Source organism: Kogia breviceps, chromosome 13, assembly GCF_026419965.1.
Source record: "Kogia breviceps isolate mKogBre1 chromosome 13, mKogBre1 haplotype 1, whole genome shotgun sequence".
Classification (NCBI taxonomy): domain Eukaryota; kingdom Metazoa; phylum Chordata; class Mammalia; order Artiodactyla; family Physeteridae; genus Kogia; species Kogia breviceps.
Genome location: NC_081322.1, coordinates 39,415,213 through 39,434,643, shown reverse-complemented (window position 1 = coordinate 39,434,643; position 19,431 = coordinate 39,415,213). Strand labels below are relative to the sequence as shown.

The 19,431-nt window shown below is 38.0% G+C and overlaps 1 protein-coding gene across 4 annotated transcripts in view; it reads right to left on the bottom strand.

Moving 5' to 3' along the window:
- SOBP (sine oculis binding protein homolog) overlaps window positions 1-19,431 on the bottom strand; it is a 161,512-nt gene that overhangs the window by 138,460 nt on the left and 3,621 nt on the right. For all 4 annotated transcript variants that reach the window (XM_059083321.2, XM_059083323.2, XM_067011563.1 and 1 more), the window contains exons 2-3: window positions 9,279-9,417; window positions 7,092-7,277 (exon numbers count right to left, since the gene is read on the bottom strand). In XM_059083321.2, the coding sequence (XP_058939304.1) occupies window positions 7,092-7,277; window positions 9,279-9,417 (325 nt within the window). The remainder of the gene's footprint in view (window positions 1-7,091; window positions 7,278-9,278; window positions 9,418-19,431) is intronic.

Below are 19,431 nucleotides of genomic sequence, written 5' to 3'. Positions count from 1 at the left end.
TAACAATCCAGGTCTCCTGGTTCTTACTCTGGTGGTCTTTCCACCACATCATGCTACCATTCAAACTACACATTCCATTTGGCATTAAGAATGACTGAACATACTGAAATTTGACTTACACCTTTTCAAGACCCCCTTGATTGTATAAAGAAAGATAAAACAGGACCCATGTCATAGTAGCTAACATTTTAAGCCTTCATTTTGTGTCTTTTTTATCACTTTGAATTTCAAATGACTACCTCTAGCTTACATTATGTTTCAGATGCCATTTCTCTCCAACTGTACAAACATAACAGTTCCTGAGTATCTGCCTATAGACTTTCTGCTACTCCGTTTTAACTGCCCTCCTACTCCCACCATGCACCTTCCAAATGCTGTTAAATTATTTCATACTTTCCAAAGTCAAAATAGAATAATGTTTTGATTATATATCAAGTACACTATAAGTTCTTGGTGATCAGGGATGATATATATATTTGTATCATATACATATATATAATTTGTATTTATATTGTATATATTTGTATTATCTCGTATAATGTAAAGAACATTCAGTAAATACCTTATTGACTAAAAGACTGACACAGTGTTTTGGATAATCAAGTGGTATGAATACGGGTTAAGGATACATTGTGCCTAAGTTCAGCTACCAGCTCGGCCACTTATTACCTGTGTGACCTCAGGCAAGTTGCTTAACTTTTCTGGGTCTCAGTTTCCTCATTTGTAAAACAACGTTAATAATAGCATCCACACAGAGTCTTTCTAAAAATTAGATGAGATAATCTATTACACAATGCCTGGCCCATAATAAGTGCTCAAAAAATATTAGCTTGATGAGATTACATCAATACTGTTATTAACTACTCCTCTTCCTGTCATTCACCATAATTCCTCCTGTCCTTGTCCTAAGCGGTTTGGAAAGATCTCCAAATCTGAGGGTTCAGTGAACCTCTTCTTTTTATTGAGAAATGTATCTACTACATAAATAGTAAGTCATCCAAATCCCATTAACTTTAGGTAATTTTATTTAATAATCATATTTTAAAAGTTGGACAAATAAATAAATGGCAAAGCAATTTTTATTAAATCCTGTTTTCTCAATGGCTATTTGGAATACAGCATTCATATGCAAGCCCCAAGAATATTGAATAACAGATAAAATAAATAATGATCATAATGCAAACCACATTCTGATTCCCACTTCCCTGCAAGTACAACTCCATGTAAGAATTACAAGAGCCAAAAAGTAACATGCTTATTAACTGTGGGCTACTCAGCTATACACATAGAGCTTAGCAGATCACGTGAATGTTTCCATATTCTCAATTAAGCTAATGGTTCCTTAGAGCCCAGTTCTTATAACCCCTTAAGAATTTCAAGATTTGCCTGAAAAAATATATCACATTTCCATGACTATGACTGAACACAAATTTGGAAAGCTCACCGAAAGCAAACCATCTTGGAAGACAGGAAATGGTCATTGTTTTCCAAGAAAGGCAAGACGCTCCTGCACAAAGGAAATCAAGCTGGTCTTAGAAGCTTAATCTCATGTCCCTCCACATAAACCTGTGTGTGCTGTGTGGATGGACCCTGCCTTTCACTTCACACTCGGGAACATACTGGGGAATAAGAATAAGGTCACTTACCATTTGAGGTAAGAGACATTTTATTCAAAATTGCCATATAAATGCATCCAGAGAAGTATATTCCCCCCTTTTTTCACATTTCATTTTATTTTAAAGTATTCAGAGATTTAGAGGGATTCCGGACTTATAATAGGCAAGTTATAAGCCTCTGGAAAAACCTGACAAAAGACTCAGATCTAAAATATCGTTTCCTAGATACACAGTGTTTTCTGCAACTGGGCTCAGTGAAACTTTCACTAGCAAAGTCTTTGCATTTCATCTTTACCTTATGAACAGAAACAAATTGCACTAATTGTTTTACTGATTTTTTAAAGTCTTGGGAGCAAAATGTTGTTCATGGAGCAAGTCTAAGAGCAGTAGATAAAAAATCCTGGTTCAAGTCCCAGCTGGTTACTTTAACCAGAGGTAGGCAACCCAAGCTCACCCAACCACTGCAAAGGGCTGATGTCTGCTCAGTGGAACTGGGTGCTATTACACTTGTAAAGCAATAAAGACCAATATAAAGTCTTTGTAAAAAAAAATGTATTTAAAATTCATTTTGAATGTCTTTGCTTCAATAGTCAAAGTTGCGTGGGAGCAGAGCAGGCATAAGTATTTTGATGGAGACTCACTATTGTACAGCTCTTCCAATCCATGCTGAAAGTCCTTTACTGGTACAGCCCTCTCTGAATGGAGTCCCAAAGGATTGAACCCATATTAAAATCTCTAATGTGAGAAGAATTACGGCAAGGTTACAATGTAATTAACCTGAGTTATCTTTCAAAACTCTTGCTGATATATATTCTGCCACTTCAGACTATGCTCACGCTGTGGTTTTTTTAAATTAGCAAAGAAGGAGGTTTTCATATTCATTCTAACTGAAAGGATAAAGGAATATTTGTGTAAAAAGAGAATTGGTTGATACTTTCTATTATTTTCTAATATTATTCTTATCATTATATTCTTATAGCTTTTTTTAAATGGTGACTCTATATGGCAAAACCTTATTCTGTCCACTGCAGAAATGTCTGTGATTCTTATTTAAAGATCATGGTGAGGGCTTCCCTGGTGGCGCAGTGGTTGAGAGTCCGCCTGCTGATGCAGGAGACACGGGTTCGTGCCCTGGTCCGGGAGGATCCCACATGCCGCGGAGCGACTGAGCCCGTGGGCTATGGCCGCTGAGCCTGTGCGTCCGGAGCCTGTGCTCCGCGGCGGGAGAGGCCACGGCAGTGAGAGGCCCGCGTACAGCAAAAAAAAAAAAAAAAAAAAAAAAAAAAAAAAGATCATGGTGATTCCCTTCATTTGCTTGGAGGGAAAAGAAAAAAGTAAAAGCAGCGCTCTTATTCTGTGTTTATAACAAGTCTATTACCATAGTAACGACTGTGATGTCACAAACCCTACGCCAAGGGCCATATTCTGTCTCTGAGCGGGAAAGGGCAGCTTAGCCTTGGAAATCGGAGGAAATTGAATGCAAACATGTGCAGCAGAAGCAGGGTCAATCCTTGTGGTAATCACCAAGGTGCAAGAAGTTCCCCTTCTCGGAAGAAAAAGGGTGCAGGAACAGAAAAGCAATCCCCCAGGCCCAGAAATAAGCTACCCCCACAGTTCTGTCTGCAGCTGTGCAAAAGGAGAGTGGAAATCCAAGCGAGTGTGGTATCACCGTGTTCCCTATCACGAGTATTCCACTGGGCCCACTGGCTGCCAAATGTGGATGGGATCCAGTGGTGAGCCTGCCTGAGCACGTGAAACTCTCTCTGGAACTAGTGCCTGACCAGATGGAGCCTTCTGGTACCTCGAAGCAGGAGCAACTTGCTTCATGATGGCAAGACTTTAAAACCAAGCTGGGGGTTTACAACTGCTAGGTCATCCTGGTTCACAGAACCACAGATGCTTAGAGTTAGAGAACTCAAGTCTCCCAAAAGATGTGGACTTGAAAAAATAACCTTTTGCAGGAACAAGTTCTATCCCCTGTCACTAAGGAATCGGAAGTAGCAGATTAATAAATACTCCTATTCTGATACAGTCTAGGGAAGTTTCGTATATATACGCTGACAAAGCAACTTTATATTAAAAAGAATATTGGATTAGGAGTCAGAAGACCTTAGTACTAGTCTTTACTCAAGTACTTAGAAGCCACCTGACCTTGAGAAAGCCATTTAACCTACTTGAGCTTCAGTTATTTAATGATATCTCAAATGCTATTTCCCAGGGTTATTGTAAAGATCAAATTAAATAAAATAATAAAATCTGAATGAGTTTCATAACTGTAAAGGGTTTAATACAAACATAAGGTATTATTAGCATTTTCACATAGCCGGTTTACAGTATAACAGGAATAATTTGAAAGCTAATAGTTATTTTCTTTCCAGGAATCCAGAGCATACATACAGTCCTCTTCTTTCCTATCACAAGAAGTGGACACTTGCATGATACAGTCAACTCTGAATTATTCAGGGGTTGATTACCAAGGGGCCTTTTGGTCCTAGCCATCGTATGAGTTATTAGTTTCCCTCAGAAATGCCCCATTAACCTATATACGGCTAGACCATTGACAGAGTGTCCCTCAACTTGATTACCTTGAATAACAACTCTGGTAAAAGTTTTAGCAAAAGGAAAAATTGAAATGATTAACTAGATGGAAGTTTTTGGATAATCTGTGGACTTTACACTTACCTATGGATAAGTACTCACATCACTGTCACAGAGGCTATGGTCATGGTCAGACAGATTGAGACTAATCTAAACAAGATACTAGCACTTTCCCAGTAAACAACAAAGTAGCCTGTACTATCTTCTCCATGTGCAATAGGAATTTGAATATCAGTCATTCATTCATTTATTCAACAAACACTGGTGGAGTACCTATTATGTGCCAGAGCTCACCACATACCCTGAAAACCCCACTATTTTCCTGCCCTGTCACTGTCCCTTCCTCACAATATTACACAGAGCACCTTGACAAATCTCATAGCCTGACTCTTAGAAACTCTATTCACCTTCCTGTTATTATGAGACTTTTGCCAATCTTACCCTAGTGCTAGGGTCAGCAAGCTATTGTCCCTAAGCCAAACCCTGCCTGCTGCCTTTTTTGTAAATAAAGATTTATTAGAACACAGCCATGCCCATTTGTTTATGTATTATCTATGGCTGCTTTTCTGCTACCACCTCAGAGTTCAGTAGTTGTGACAGAGACGGTAGAGCTCCAAAGCCTAAAATACTATCCAGCCCTTTACAGAAAAAGTTTACTGACCCCTGTACTAGATAACATAACTAAATCAAAATTCATCTCCCCTGTAAGTTTCTGCTTAGGGAATAACAGAGTAAGCTCCTTGAAAGCAGAGAACCTTTGTGTATGTTTTTCTTGTCATATAGAACCCTGGAGTAGGATCGAGTCAAGGTTTAGAGCAGATACAGAAAATTAAACATGTCCTTCCCTACATTCTGTTTTCAACAGATGAGTGCCTTGGAGTTCCATGGAAGACAGCATAAAACCACTGGTGTTCAGTTACTCTGGCTTCTAAATCCTCAGAGTTCCTACATCTAAGACTTCCAAGGCTCAATTTTTGGCCTCTATCCTTTGCATATTTATTTCCTGATCTGATGTGGAATTAGAGTTAAATAGGAGCTGTGTGCTTGAATTCCACGTGGCTGGCTCAGCAGGAAACTCCAGGGCAGGTTTTTTGGCATGCCAAACTCATGTTAGCCTCAGCTATGCTAATTTCTAGAGCTGTTTGCTTTGCTCAAATAAATCTTAGAGGGGAATTTGCATTTGGATACACACTTTTTCTTTTGCACAAATTATGTGCATGATAACTCTGGGGCAGAATAAGGACTGAAAAAAAAAAGAACAAGAGGCATGGTGTTTACTAAATGGTTTTCATGTGGCAAGCACTATGCTGGTGCTTTACCTACATTTTCTCATCTCATGGCCACAACTATCCCATAAGGTGAAACCGTGATCCCCATTTTACAGATTTGGAAATCATATAACTTGTCTACACTCACAGAGCTGGTAAATGACAAAGCCTGGATTTGAACACAATCTGTCTGAATGTGAAGCCTGTGTTCTTTTCACTTAGTCACACTGTTTTATTGATACCCTCATCATCATCACCACTCACCTAAGCCATTGGACATACTTTCAAACAAAGAACCCTACATTTAACAAAATTAGTCACCCTTCTCTCCAGTTGTCCTATGCAAAATATGTGTTTGACCTTTAGAAGAAAAATTTGGGTCCCTCTGCACCACAAAACAATCAACCAAAGGAGAATAGTGGCATTAGAAAGACACACTTTCTATGATACACAAATTATGTTAGTATTTAGCAGACAAACACAATTACAAGTGATTTTGATAGGTAAGTGGATTTTAATAACATATCTGAGGACCTCAATATGAAAGGACACTTTTGCTGCTACAATGTCAGAGGCCAAGCAAAAGAATGTACCCATACCATGAAGAAAAATGTTAGTAACACTTAGAAGATGGTACAAATACATCTATAATATAAGCCGATGAATTTATATCTACAAATATCTTCACTATTTATGGAAACATAACCAAACATCTATCTTCCTTAAAAAAAATACAAGCATTAACTTTAGTGAGTTATAAGTACTGCTATCAAAACTCAATATTTATCATTGTTCAATTCAACATACAGAAAAATAACCAGAGTAGCAATTAAGCGTTCTAGCATAATTCTGACATTTTACAGAAGCCAGATACAATATTACTGAACTTCTTTCTCTGTGTGGAGCATCACCGTAACCTAGCTTGCAATAAGATTTTAAGATTGGTTTAATAAAACAACATCATGCTCAGCCCATTGCCATCTAGCTTAATACACCGCCATCTAATTTTCTGGAAATATAAAAGAACTGATTACATTTTCATGCAAATGAAATTCAGATCTCCATTTTTTTTTTAAGCTCTCAAAGAGCTCTGCACAAATTAGAAAGAACTCTGTATGAGATGGGTAACCTAGGTTGTTTCTTAAGTGGATTTCTAAGAAGGCACGCTGGGGAACAAGCCTGCCACACACACTTTACAAATTGCCCCTTCCTCCGCAAAACCCACAGAGGAGTCCTCGCTGCACCACCACCCAGCTCAACCATGGTTCCTTTTTTTCTTGCTAACCAGGCAGTACATATTATCTTATTTTTTAAATTAGTTCATCCTCTTTTATTTTAAACAGATGATTTCAGAGAAGGAAAATAACTTTTTTGTAGCCAGGGGTAGGAAAAGTTTATTGTCAGTTGAATTTATTGTCAGCCTAAGCAGTAGTAGATTGGCTTAATAAAACAATACTACTTTAAATAATACATGCACTAACATTTCTTAGCTGCAAAGTCCCTAAAACAGTCTTTTCCAAAATTAACTTAAGCATTTAATAATTACCATAGGACGGTTAAAACAATTTTCTATCAGTCATTATCACTGGAAACCCCAGTATTGACTTACCTGCCGGCGGCTTTATGAAAGGTGGCGGAATTAAAGGTACAATAATGGGCACATTGCCATGATCCTTTGACCCTGCAGGTGAGTCACTGAGTCCATTTCCTGTGGCAAGCCCTGAATAGCCTGTGCTTATATTGTATGGTGAAATAACACTGTCCTCAGGTAATTTTGGTTTTGGCAAAGAATTTTCTGTAAAAGAAGAAAATCACATTCAATATGACAAAAGGGCTTACAACCACATTTTCTCAAGTAAAATGGCTATGGAATAAAAATGTTTTCTTGCAAATCTTTAAACACTTTACCAGAACTCCACAGACCATCCTGGACCTTTTCAGTCGTGTTACTATAAATTTCCAAAGGACTCCTTTATAATTTGGTCCACTATGATAGCTAACATCTCAACTGTACTGTGGTGATGAATTTTAGCACTGAAAAAGCCCATAGAAAATTGAGAGGCAATTAACCCTTTCCACGTACAAAGTGATATACAGCAGACATCGCTCTCTGTCTACCAGGGGAGAAGCTTAAAAAGTGCCCCCAGGGCTTCCCTGGTGGCGCAGTGGTTGACAGTCCGCCTGCCGATGCAGGGGACGCGGGTTCACGCCTGGGTCCGGGAGCCTCCCACATGCCGCGGAGCGGCTGGGCCCGTGAGCCATGGCCGCTGCGCCTGCGCGTCCGGAGCCTGTGCTCCGCGGCGGAAGAGGCCACAGCGGTGAGGCGCCCGCGTACCGCAAAAAAAAAAAAAAAAAAAAAAAAGTGCCCCCGTAGCACTGTAACCAGCTCCCACTGTATTGTAAACTTGAGTGATAATATAATCGAAAGAATCAATGAGAAAGAAGCAGATGATTAGGAAAAAACTGTTGTTTCACAGGGTAGACCCATTAAATTAATCCATTAATACCCATTAAAAATTAACAAAAATGATCATAAAGAAAACTTATAATGATATGAACCTTGTGAATTTTATCCTTGCATGTGAATCATTAAAAACAACAACAGCACTCAACCATAGAAAACAACTTGTTCCCTCCAATAGCATATCCTGGCACTCTCTCCATGTTCCCCAGAGGCAAAAGATTATTACCTAGACCATGTGTTAAACCAGCTATTAGCTTACAGAATATAAACTCATGACTTGCATTTTTTGTTTACAGTGAAATTGATGATACTATCTCTGTAACATGATGTGTACAATTTCATACCAAGCTTAACATAAAATTTGTCACATACGTTCAATTCCACATGCCTGCAGGACAGCTCATTTACATTTCATTGCTTGGCATATAAGAAGGAAAAGCACTATCTTAGAGACTGGAAATAAAATGCATGAACAGGTAGTTTATGCCAACAGATATTGAATGCAATGAGAATACTGATCAAATTGACAATTATATCACACAATTAGTTTTAGTCACATTTTATTAAAGTTCCCCAAATGGATTGCTTCTTCACATACTCCTTTTCTTTGACAAACAAACCCTCAATCCAAATTTAGGTTCCATAAATTCAGTATGCAGATCAACACCCCCCAGTGGTTCTAGGCTTCATGAATTATCAGGCACTGCTACCCACCGGCAGAATCAATGTTATTTCAACTCCACCAACCTTCTAATTTCTACTCTTTGTCTGGGCTTTGATGATCATTCTTATGGAATTATATAGGACCCAACCATCTACTACTCTCTTACTCTTCTTCTTACCCTATTGAAGGCTGTGTGGCTGAGACAAGGGTGAAAACTTCAAACAGAAAACAGAAATAGGGCTTTCCTTTAGAATCCCCACCCAAAAAGGGGGGAGGAGAAATTATTAAACTAACCATGATTGTCTCTTACAGTCTGAAAATCTAAACCTAACATTTCACAAAACAGAAAGCACCAGTCCTTAACAAGTCGAAGGACTCAGGAAACTAGAAATTAGCAAACTCTGTTCCTTTCTATCAATTTGTGGGCAGGACCACAGCGCTTAGCTAGCCCTTGTCTAGCCAACTCTCCCAATGCTGGATGGAGATTAAGCTGTGTCTGTTTTTGTTTTATGTTGTGCTCTTATATTCTGCAGAATTCTGCTTATAGGGATGTCCATTTAAATCAACCATTGGTATCATGAACAGAGAGTCCCAGAGCAACTCAATTCCGGCAGGTTGAGATAGTTAATCCTTGTTTGCATGAACGAAAGGACATTGAATGTCATTACCTTTGAGAACAGAAATGTGCTGCCGGCTCTCTCCATCTGTAGGATAGTTTCTGAATTCAATATCTTCACCATCTTTCAATTCAACCTTATCATAGCCATACCAGCCAAGAAGTTCATTCATGGTGTTTTCTGCAAAGTTCTGAAAGAGAAGCATAGCCTACTTATGTATATAATCAATAACTATTTGAAAAGAACACATAAATCGAATTCTGTTTCCACTACCCATTTTCTGCCAGCCCTGCCCTACTTCCCTTACAGTCATGTTCATTTTTCAAATCATGTTTAAAAACTGTCATGCGTTTAAATCTCACGATGACACATCCAATTATGACAGGCCTTCAGACATTTGCAATTTAAAGATAACAAGAGAAAAGGTCTTTGTCAGTTTTGCTTAAGAATAGGAAGTCATATTTTGGCATATCCTTCTGCAAAGTCTATATCTTTCACTAATACAAAAATATTGAAAGGTAAAAGCACAAAAACAGCTAAGAAGAAATTCTGAAACTGAAAACAATTGACTATTTTGTGGCTCAGATTAATTTAAACTAGAATTGCTTTCTAATTTAGGTGTTGTTTCTTAACATGACTCTTATCTCAGATAAAGCAAAATCTCAGCAAAGAAATAATTTCTCAACTGTCAACCACTACCATCCAGAAAGCTGAATAGTCTACAAGCGTTTCCCTTTTTAATTTTCCCTTTTGTAACAGTATTCTTTAAACATTGAAACATAATTTCCTTTACGAATTCCACTAGTGACAGATTCTTTCCCCATGAAATCAAAGGTCACTGTGATTGTCTTCTGACAAGTAACATAAAAGTACCAAATAACTTTATAAGTTTACTTATATAAGTTTATAAGTTTACTTTATAAGTTTACTAGCCAGCTCAGATTTTGGAAAATGTATGAAAACACTTTATGAACTATAAATCAATATACAATCAGCCCTCCATATCTGCAGGCTCTGTATCTGTAGATTCAAGCAACCGCAGGTGGAAAATATTTGGAAAAAAATTCCAGAAAGCTCGAAAAAGCAAAACTTGACTTTGTCATGCAGGTAACTATTTACATAGCACTTGTATTCTATTTACAACTATTTACCTGGCATTTACATTATATTAAGTATTATAAATAATCTAGAGACGATTTAAAGTATACAGTAGGATGTGTGTAGGTTATATGAAAATACTACACCATTTTATATAAGGGACTTAAGCACTGCGGATTTAGGGATTGTGGTGTGGGTGTGGGGTGTCCTGGAACCAATCCCTTGTGGATTTGGAGGGACAACTCTATAAAATATAAGGCATTATTATTGTTGTTATTATAGATATCAAGCTGTGGAAATAATGGGTAAATAATAGTTGGACAGATTTAAAGCTTATACTACCAGGTGACTACTTTTAATGAACTTAACAGCTGCTATATCTTAATGCTTGTGTGTGCCTTAAAGCATCTCTATCTGAGAAAGAGAGAGTAGAGAAGTGATTACCCGAGGCTGGGGGTGGCGGAAATGAGGAGATTGGTCAAAGGGTATAGCATAGCATGGTGTCCAGTATGGTGATTATAGCTAACAACACTATCATGTACTTGAATGTTGCTGAGAGTTGATCCTACATCTTTTCACTGCAAAAAAGAAATGGTAACTATGTGACAGGATAGAGGTGGTAGCTAATGCTATGGTAGTAGTCATTTTACAATATGTAAATGTATCAAATCAATACATTGTACACCTTAAACTTGCATAATGTTTTGTGTCAATCATATCTCTACTCAATAAAGCTGGAAAAATTTTAATAAAAAGAAGGATCCTATACTACAGAGTAAGATAATAAATGTTTGTTGAATGAAGTTTTTTAAGGCATCTTTATCAGGCAAGGCAGGCTGAGCCTCCTAGACTGAGCTAGAAAAACTATATATCCTAACCTTCTCTGTGGCTCAAAGAATCTTTTCTCATTCTCCCTAGAAGTTGCCATTTCTGAATTACACTGGGATGTATAATTTATACCTGAAACAAGCACCCAGGCTAAACCAGCACGTGCACAGCCTCAACGTGTAAGTTCCATGTTCTCTTGAACTTCACTTTAGATTTCAGCAGGGGTTGCATAAAAAAAGAAAGGAGGGACTTCCCTGGTGGTCCAGTGGGTAAGACTCTGCGCTCCCAATGCAGGGGGCCCGGGTTCGATCCCTGGCCAGGGAATTAGATCCTGCCTGCGTATTGCAACTAAAAGTCCACATGCCGCAACTAAAAGATCCCACATGCCACAAGGAAGATCCCGCATGCCACAACTAAGACTCGGTGCAGCCAAAATAAATAAATTAAATAAATAATAAATAAGTAAAAAGAAATATTTTAAAAGGAAGGATATTACACTACTCCATAAAAACAAACCTGGCATTTCAAACCACCCACAGGATGCTAGATTTTTTTTTTTTTTTTTTTTTTGCTTTAGTACCCACTTGAGCTCAGAGCACCAAATGGGTCAATCTGTGATGGTATAATGCACAAGCAATTTTTAAAAATCTAGCCAGATTGATTCAGTGTTACCATCCACAAGGCCAACAGTCAGCCATATCAAGCTTTAGTGAGGTATTTATTCTCTCTGATGGCTGGTCATGTCCACATTAAATAGACATTCTTTTCATGAATGCACAAAGATTATATGATCGATATGTATAATAAGCTCAGCAACTTCTGGAATACCACCGAGGAGGATTCTGCTAAATGCTGCACTACTCAATCAAAAGAGATTGCTTTAATGAGGTGTCAGTCTCCCCTAACACCCAATTTCTTTCACTGAGCTGAGTGCCTGGACTGGAGAATGACAGTCCCTAAGCACACAAACCGAGGTCCTCCATCAGGGGTCTGGCAGCAGAAATCTCCAAGGATAAGGATTACACCTTGCATCAAAAAACCAATTCCCGGGCTACCCTTGTGGCGCAGTGGTTGAGAGTCCGCCTGCCGATGCAGGGGATACGGGTTCGTGCCCCTGTCCGGGAAGATCCCACATGCCGCAGAGCAGCTGGGCCCGTGAGCCATGGCCGCTGAGCCTGCGCGTCCGGAGCCTGTGCTCCGCAATGGGAGAGGCCACAACAGTGAGAGGCCCGCGTACCACACACACAAAATTCCCAACAGCTCTAAAAGCCAAGTTCAAGCCATCCTACTAGCTTATATGCTGTCTGCCTCAATCTCTAAGAGAAATGTGCCCCCAAAACAGGAAATCTCTTGCATAGTAACTCCTGGCCACCATATCTAATTTTCTAGACCATTTGTATCTTGGACACCTCTTTCTCTGGTTCTGTCTAACCTCTGAAGCGACACAAAAGCTACAGATGCATAATTCACGGAGCAACCTCCCATCCAAGGATATAGATTTGTTTGTTTTAGTCCAGCTGCAAATCCATTCAGCCTTTCAGAACCAATCCCAGGGATGGGATCCAGAAGTTTCAGACATTCGCATAAATACTGAAACCTCAACTGGATTATTAACACAAAATTTATATTATTCAGCATCTTAAGTGCATCACTTAGTTTACGGTTTGTCCTGAAAACTCAGAGGCTTCATGGAACAATCAATATGATCAATATGGAATTGATGTATTCCATATGGGCTCGCTGTGGTGCTAAACCAAAGGAAATGAAATAGATTTTTGCATTTACCATCCAAGAAACGTAATATATTCTAGGAGAAGTGAATTTAATGTTTATGGTCCATAAGGGTTTTCAAGTTTTTCTACCAGAAAATTAAAGTGATAAGAGTTAAAGACTTTTTAGGTGAGGCTGTTCGATAATAGGACAAGCCACTGTACTAAGAGAAGTTGTAAAATTCGCTTCCCCCAAAATCTTCACCCAGAATTTCTCCTGGAGATTTAGAGCAGGAAACTCAAGTAGAATCTCTTAAAGGCCCTTCTAGCTCTAAGATCCTGTGAAATCAAAGAATTTCTACTTATACAAGAAATAAATTGCCTTTTGCAAAGAAGTATAATAATTCCAGTGATCACACAGCATAAATTTTACTGAACAGCCACTATCTCAAATATTTTATCATTGTTCCCATAAACCATCAAAATGTGCCAGAATTTCAATATTCTGGCAACAAAAACACATTTTGCAGACTGCCTCTCACCCTTGGAAGTGGCACAAAAATCTTCTCTCATACCATGTGGTCCAATTTGGGTTTGGAAAATAGGTCACTATAATTACAATGATAATGTCTAACACCCTTACAGCACTTTACAGTGTTTCCACATCCTTTAACTCTCTTGTTCCTTTCAATTACCCTGTGAGTTCGGTATTTGATTTCCACAGTAAACTTTTGGTGAACCTCTGTGACATCCTCATTTTACGACAGAAAATTGGAGCATACAGAAGGTAACTGACAGGCATGAGAGATCCCCTAGTAAAATCAGAACAAAAATACAGATCTTCTGATTCTTATACCAGGACTCTTTCTATTATAAATTCTGTACAGTCCAATGTGTCAGCAACTCCAAAGGAGATACCTCCTTGGACCAACAACAGTATTGCAAAGAAATCATATCACCGATGTCAATGTCACATACAAAGAGTTTTCCAACCAGGACATATCTACCTATGCTAAAACTTTGCTTGTTTTGCGACTTGATCATTGACCTCTACTCTCCTTAATTGTCTTTATTATTGGGATATGGGTTCTTAAAATTCATAATCAAAATGTAATCTTCTCATTTGACAATTTTTTGACATCACATCTGACTCTAATGGCTTTGCACTTTTAATACTATACCTCCATACCCCTTCCTCTCCCTTTCCAATTCCCCTCTCTCACCTCCAGGGTTCCTAAAGAAAGAAGAAAAGCCTAACCTTTCATCTGAAAGCATGATCTTTTCCTAGAATTAAAAAAAAAAAAAAAGGTCACAGAAAGAGAGTGGAAAGACAGGAAACTTAACTATTTCCCCACTCCTCTGAGTTCTTGGCAAAGTTTATTTTTGTTGGAATTTAATTCCCAGGACATTCATTAGACACTCTCCTTATTCAACTAGAAATACTGTATGCATGTCAAAGTTCACTCGAAATGGTTTTTAAGTGAACATTTTACCAGGTAAATAATAATGACTAGACTTCAAGTCATTTTGAAAATCACAGTAATTATAAAGGCTCAAAATACTCTGAAATGCAAGTACTTCAAGGTCTTCAAAAAGGACTAATGATTTTATCCTGAAAACACCAAAGTTTAAAATATAGGGTAGGTACCACCGATTTCTCTTATCTCAGTCCTTGCATAACTGAATGTCAGATGTGTTTTCAACTTGGTATCCTACCCAAGAAAGCAGAAAGTTTTCAGAGAGCTCCCAATCATTAATTCAGATGAGGGGAACGCCACGTCCTCCCTCTTCTCACAAACATAATTCCCATTTGCACTCCAAGTCCTACATCCCTCCACAGTGCTAGTAAAATATGTCATCTCTCCCAACCAAACACACTATAAGTTACTTGAGGGCAGAAACCCTTTATTTCATTTGATGTCCCATCTAGCACAATGCCTAGCACTTAGAATCTAATCAATAAATGTGCTAACACATTTGGATACATCCATAAATATTTTTTAAAATATGTAAATACAGAAAAATTATCAAACAAAATTCAGGACACCTGATTCTAAAAATAAATATGTGAAAGCTTAAAAAATTATAATATCCAATGTTAATGAGCACTCTCAGACTTTTTTTTTTTTTTTTTTTGATGTGGACCATTTTTAAAGTCTCTATTGAAATTGTTACAATATTGCTTCTGTTTTATGTTTTGGTTTTTTGACTTCGAGGCATATGGGATCCTAGCTCCCTGACCAGGGATCAAACCCGCATCCCTTGCATTGGAAGGCAAAATCTTAACCACTGGACTGCCAGAGAAGTCCCACCCCCAGACTACTGGGAATTCAAGTTAATTCAACTTTTAGAAAAGGTAACTTGACTCTCTGCAATAAAAGCTTAAAAATTTACATACCCTTTGATTCAGCAATTTTATTTCTAGGCATAGTAGGGACTATTCTAAGGAAGTAGGTGCAAAAATATGAATGTTCAGGAATGTTTATCTCAGTGTTGTTTTCTTAGAAACAAACTATATGCCAAACAATCGGAATTCAGTTAAATAAATTATAGACTAGTCATGAAATTACTGAAATGGAATACTATTTTGCCACTAAATATATGCTGTGGATAAATTTTTACTGCTATGAAAAGCTGTTAACAATATGTTAAATTTTAAATGGAAGGTTAGTACACTATAAGACCATTTTTGTTTTTTGTTTTTAAAAAAAACATTTATCATACATAGAAAAGGACTTGAAAAGACATACATCAAAATGTTGACGGTAATTGTGTCTGGGTAGGAAAATTACCAGCTTTGTTTTTCTTTTTGCTTATTTATATTGCTTATTCTACTATTTATGTCATGTCCATGTATTATTTTTATAAAAATCAAAAAAGTTTTAATTAAAAATTAACACATAGTCTTCTCACAGACAACCACGTCAGTCATATTCACAGTCCTAATGACAGTAAAAAGGATCTGCCAGTTACATTACTTAACTTCAAAACATTCTTACACACATTATCCAAGAAAGCGGAGCATATGAGAAATACTTTCAAAGGAAAAGGAAACCCCCAATCCTGAACAATTTACAAGGTGGGGAAAAAATATGCTGGTATCTCTGCCAGTTAAGGTTATGAATAATAGAATGATGGTTATTTTTGGAAAATATTTTATCTCCCTTTTCACCTCCATGGGTTCTGACTGACTTCTGAGGTAGATTTCTATTAAGCATCACTGGGTTCACTAATTAAGATTTTTAAAGGGCTGGGGGGGATGAAGCTGCAGAAGAAAAGCAGTTTCTTTTGTAGGAAGTAGGAATTAAACTTGATTAGAAATCAATTTCTAGCTCTACCTATCCCCAGGTCTGAAAGTTAAAAGAATTATAATATCCAATGTTATGTAGCACTCTCAGACTCCTGGGAATTCAAGTTGATTTGACTTGAAGTCATCTCTCGTAACACAGATCTAATTGATCGGTTTTATTTTAAGGTTCTACCAAGAAGCAGGCAAAATTTAAATAGTGCAAAAAGAACTGTGGGAAGAGCCCTTTACAGGCTACAAAGTACTTCCACACTCATGATCCTACTGGGTCTGTGGTATCCTAAGGATAAGCCACTCCCACAGACATCCCATTTGACGGTCATCCACATGCATGTTATGTTAAAGAGCAGCCAGATTCATACTCTTGGTGCAGACTTTACCCATTGAGCCTTGCTGTTTTTATCTGAACTGCATACAGATTTTTGGCCTGAAATCCTTTGAAGAAGGTCACTGAGCTTCATTTGGGTCATTTTGCAGCATCGTTCTCAGCCACAACACAATGATTAGCACACAGTTCTAAGGGCAGAGGACACATCAAAACACTAAAATCCAGCTCCGACCTGGAGCAGGCCTGAGGAGAAAGTCTTGTTCTCCTATGGACACAGTCTGAATTAGATGGATGTATTATTGTCACATGAAACCAAAATTGTGTGTTTCCACATATTAAAATCTACGTTGCTTTATTGTCTTGTTGTGACACAGAGCAGACAATTATGTCCCCATGTTTTAATCTGTGGCCAGGACATCAAATGTCCTAAAAAGGTCAAACAAATGTGTGAAATTGTGGAGACCAGCCCTGGGGCTAACACTGTAGCAGGCATGGCAGGTGTGCAGCTGTGTGCAGCTGTGTACTATCACAGCTGCAGCACTGGCCTTAAAATCACCAAGACTTGTTACATTGTTTTCCTCTTCATGCCAAAAGCCACTGGCCTTAAAGCAGGACAGAGTTCCACAGCCCTTTAGTTATATAACAGATATTAACACCTATCAGTCTGCAGATTCTAAAATATACATTCAGCAAATCTCACCCAGCACAGGCTTTCATGTCTGTTTACATGTTTCAATTGGCACCATCAAAAACAAAGTTGTTTTTTTTTTTTAAATTCTACCCTGGAATATCCCTTCTCTTTTAGGAAAATATTCAATAATCTTATTAGCTTGAGTACAAGTATGGCTGACTTCCCATTCCGCAAGAGGAAGTTTTAGACTTCAGAGATTTTTAAATGATCCACCTTCTACTACTTCTAATAATTTTTCAAAAAAATAAAAAGTATAAAGACTCAATAAAAAGAACACTTCCTTAGAAGATACAAGAAGTCTGGTCACTCTTGCAAGACACCTCTATTTCCCTGGAACTCTCCTTTTTCAGACAGTCACTTGTATTCACTGATATTTGCCTTTTCTGAGGCCCTGTTTTTGACTTTCATTTAAAAACTCTGTTACCTCTTGGTTTGTATGAGTCTGTCTTTCACACAAGGAGAGTAGGGCTTGGCTTCTCAGAGCAGTGCTTGGCAAGCACAGAGGCAGGAAACGCAGAAGGGAATGAGTCTGTCAGACTCATTTTCTTCTAGTTCAAATGTTTATTTCAGATTCGGGAGGAAGTGGAGTGGTTCCTTTCCATTTCCTCCTCTCTGGAACCTGTGAATTGTGTAAGGCTTAGAGAGTCCCGCTCTACCACACACTATCCTCACCAGTTCACAGATGGAGAAAGAGACTCTTTTCAGAAAACTCCCGGTTGGAACAGAGCAGAATTCATAGCTCTCTGTGCCCTCCCAGGCCCTTCTCTTATGGTTTGAGACTAGAGCCTTGAGCAGGACAACTGAGAGCAACACAGAGGACAGGGCTGGTGGGCTCGGGAACATCCTACACCAGCTCCCAGGGGCAAGCACCATGCTCCAACTGACAATAGTTCCCAGCCCTGCCACGTGGCACACCTTAGACCACTGCTCAGCCAGGGAGGTCTGACATAATTTGTGAATGCCACAGTGAGATCTGGTCCCAAGCCCACTTTCTAGGTTCCTGAGACTCACTGTTTCTGACATCAGGATGGAGTTTCAGGAGCAAAACTTAAAATATACCTGTTTTAGTAATGAGCTGATTTCAACCTTAAACACGCTGACTTTTCCAATCCACACTCTGATATCTCTATTTTATTTTATTTTATGGCAAGCTATTTAAATCACTGCACTCACCAGCTCAGATGCAACTTGCTTTATTGTCTATGCAATTGACACAGGTCATTTTTAATGCCAAATGGAGACCATCAGAAACTAAACTAGAAAATCTTATGGTGAGTTTACTACTAAACTCTAACAGATGTGCCTGACTCTAACTGTAGGCATTAGGACCGAAGCATAATTTTAGGTACAAATTACTTACTAAGAATATTTATAGACAGAGAACTTCAGCAAAGACCCTAAGACATTTAACACAGATTATCCTGTAGTTGAGCAATTGATAAGGAAGCCAAACATTGTAAATGCATTAATTATGGTTTGTTTAGGAAAGTTTCCAGGGCAGAGTGCTTGATCTAATCACAACGGTTTTGTCAAAGAGTTTTAAAAGATGAAAATCTGACTCATTATCTCTACTCATAGTTTACTTTTTTTTGAGTTGTATTACTGTTTAGTAGTCACTAACCATGTTCACCAAGATCTATGCCCATAAAATACATACCCTTAAGTGCAACTATATTTACACTTACTCATATATTTACATTTGCACATCCAATATTACATCTAGCTTTTATGTTATGTTCTGGATGAACACCTGAAACGAATTAACACTTCCATATATCAGAATTCCCTCCTAAGAGCCATTTATTATGATACATGTGAGCTAACAATATATTGAAGGCATATTACATTAGATACAATCACAATATTCGCTTTAGAAACCGAAAGTAGTCAAAATATAAATTGAATTGCCATCTGATTTTTTTAAAATCCTCTCTACTGGTCACTAACTAAATAGGGCAGACTGACTGTAAGTACAGTAAAGCAACAAGTCTTTTTAATTAAGAAAAACCAGGATGAAGTGTGTGGGGGAAAACATAAAGAAACATTGTAAAGGTCATGAGACGAACATTTCTACTTGAAGGTATTTTCACTAAAGGACATTAAAGGCAAGCTATGCCAAGTCATGTACTTTTCACACACAAGACTATATTGTATCAAATTTAAATTTGTTACAACTGCTTTGTACATTAAACCAGTGATATCGAAAATGTAACTCAATATCTGATCTAGTGAAACAGCAACCA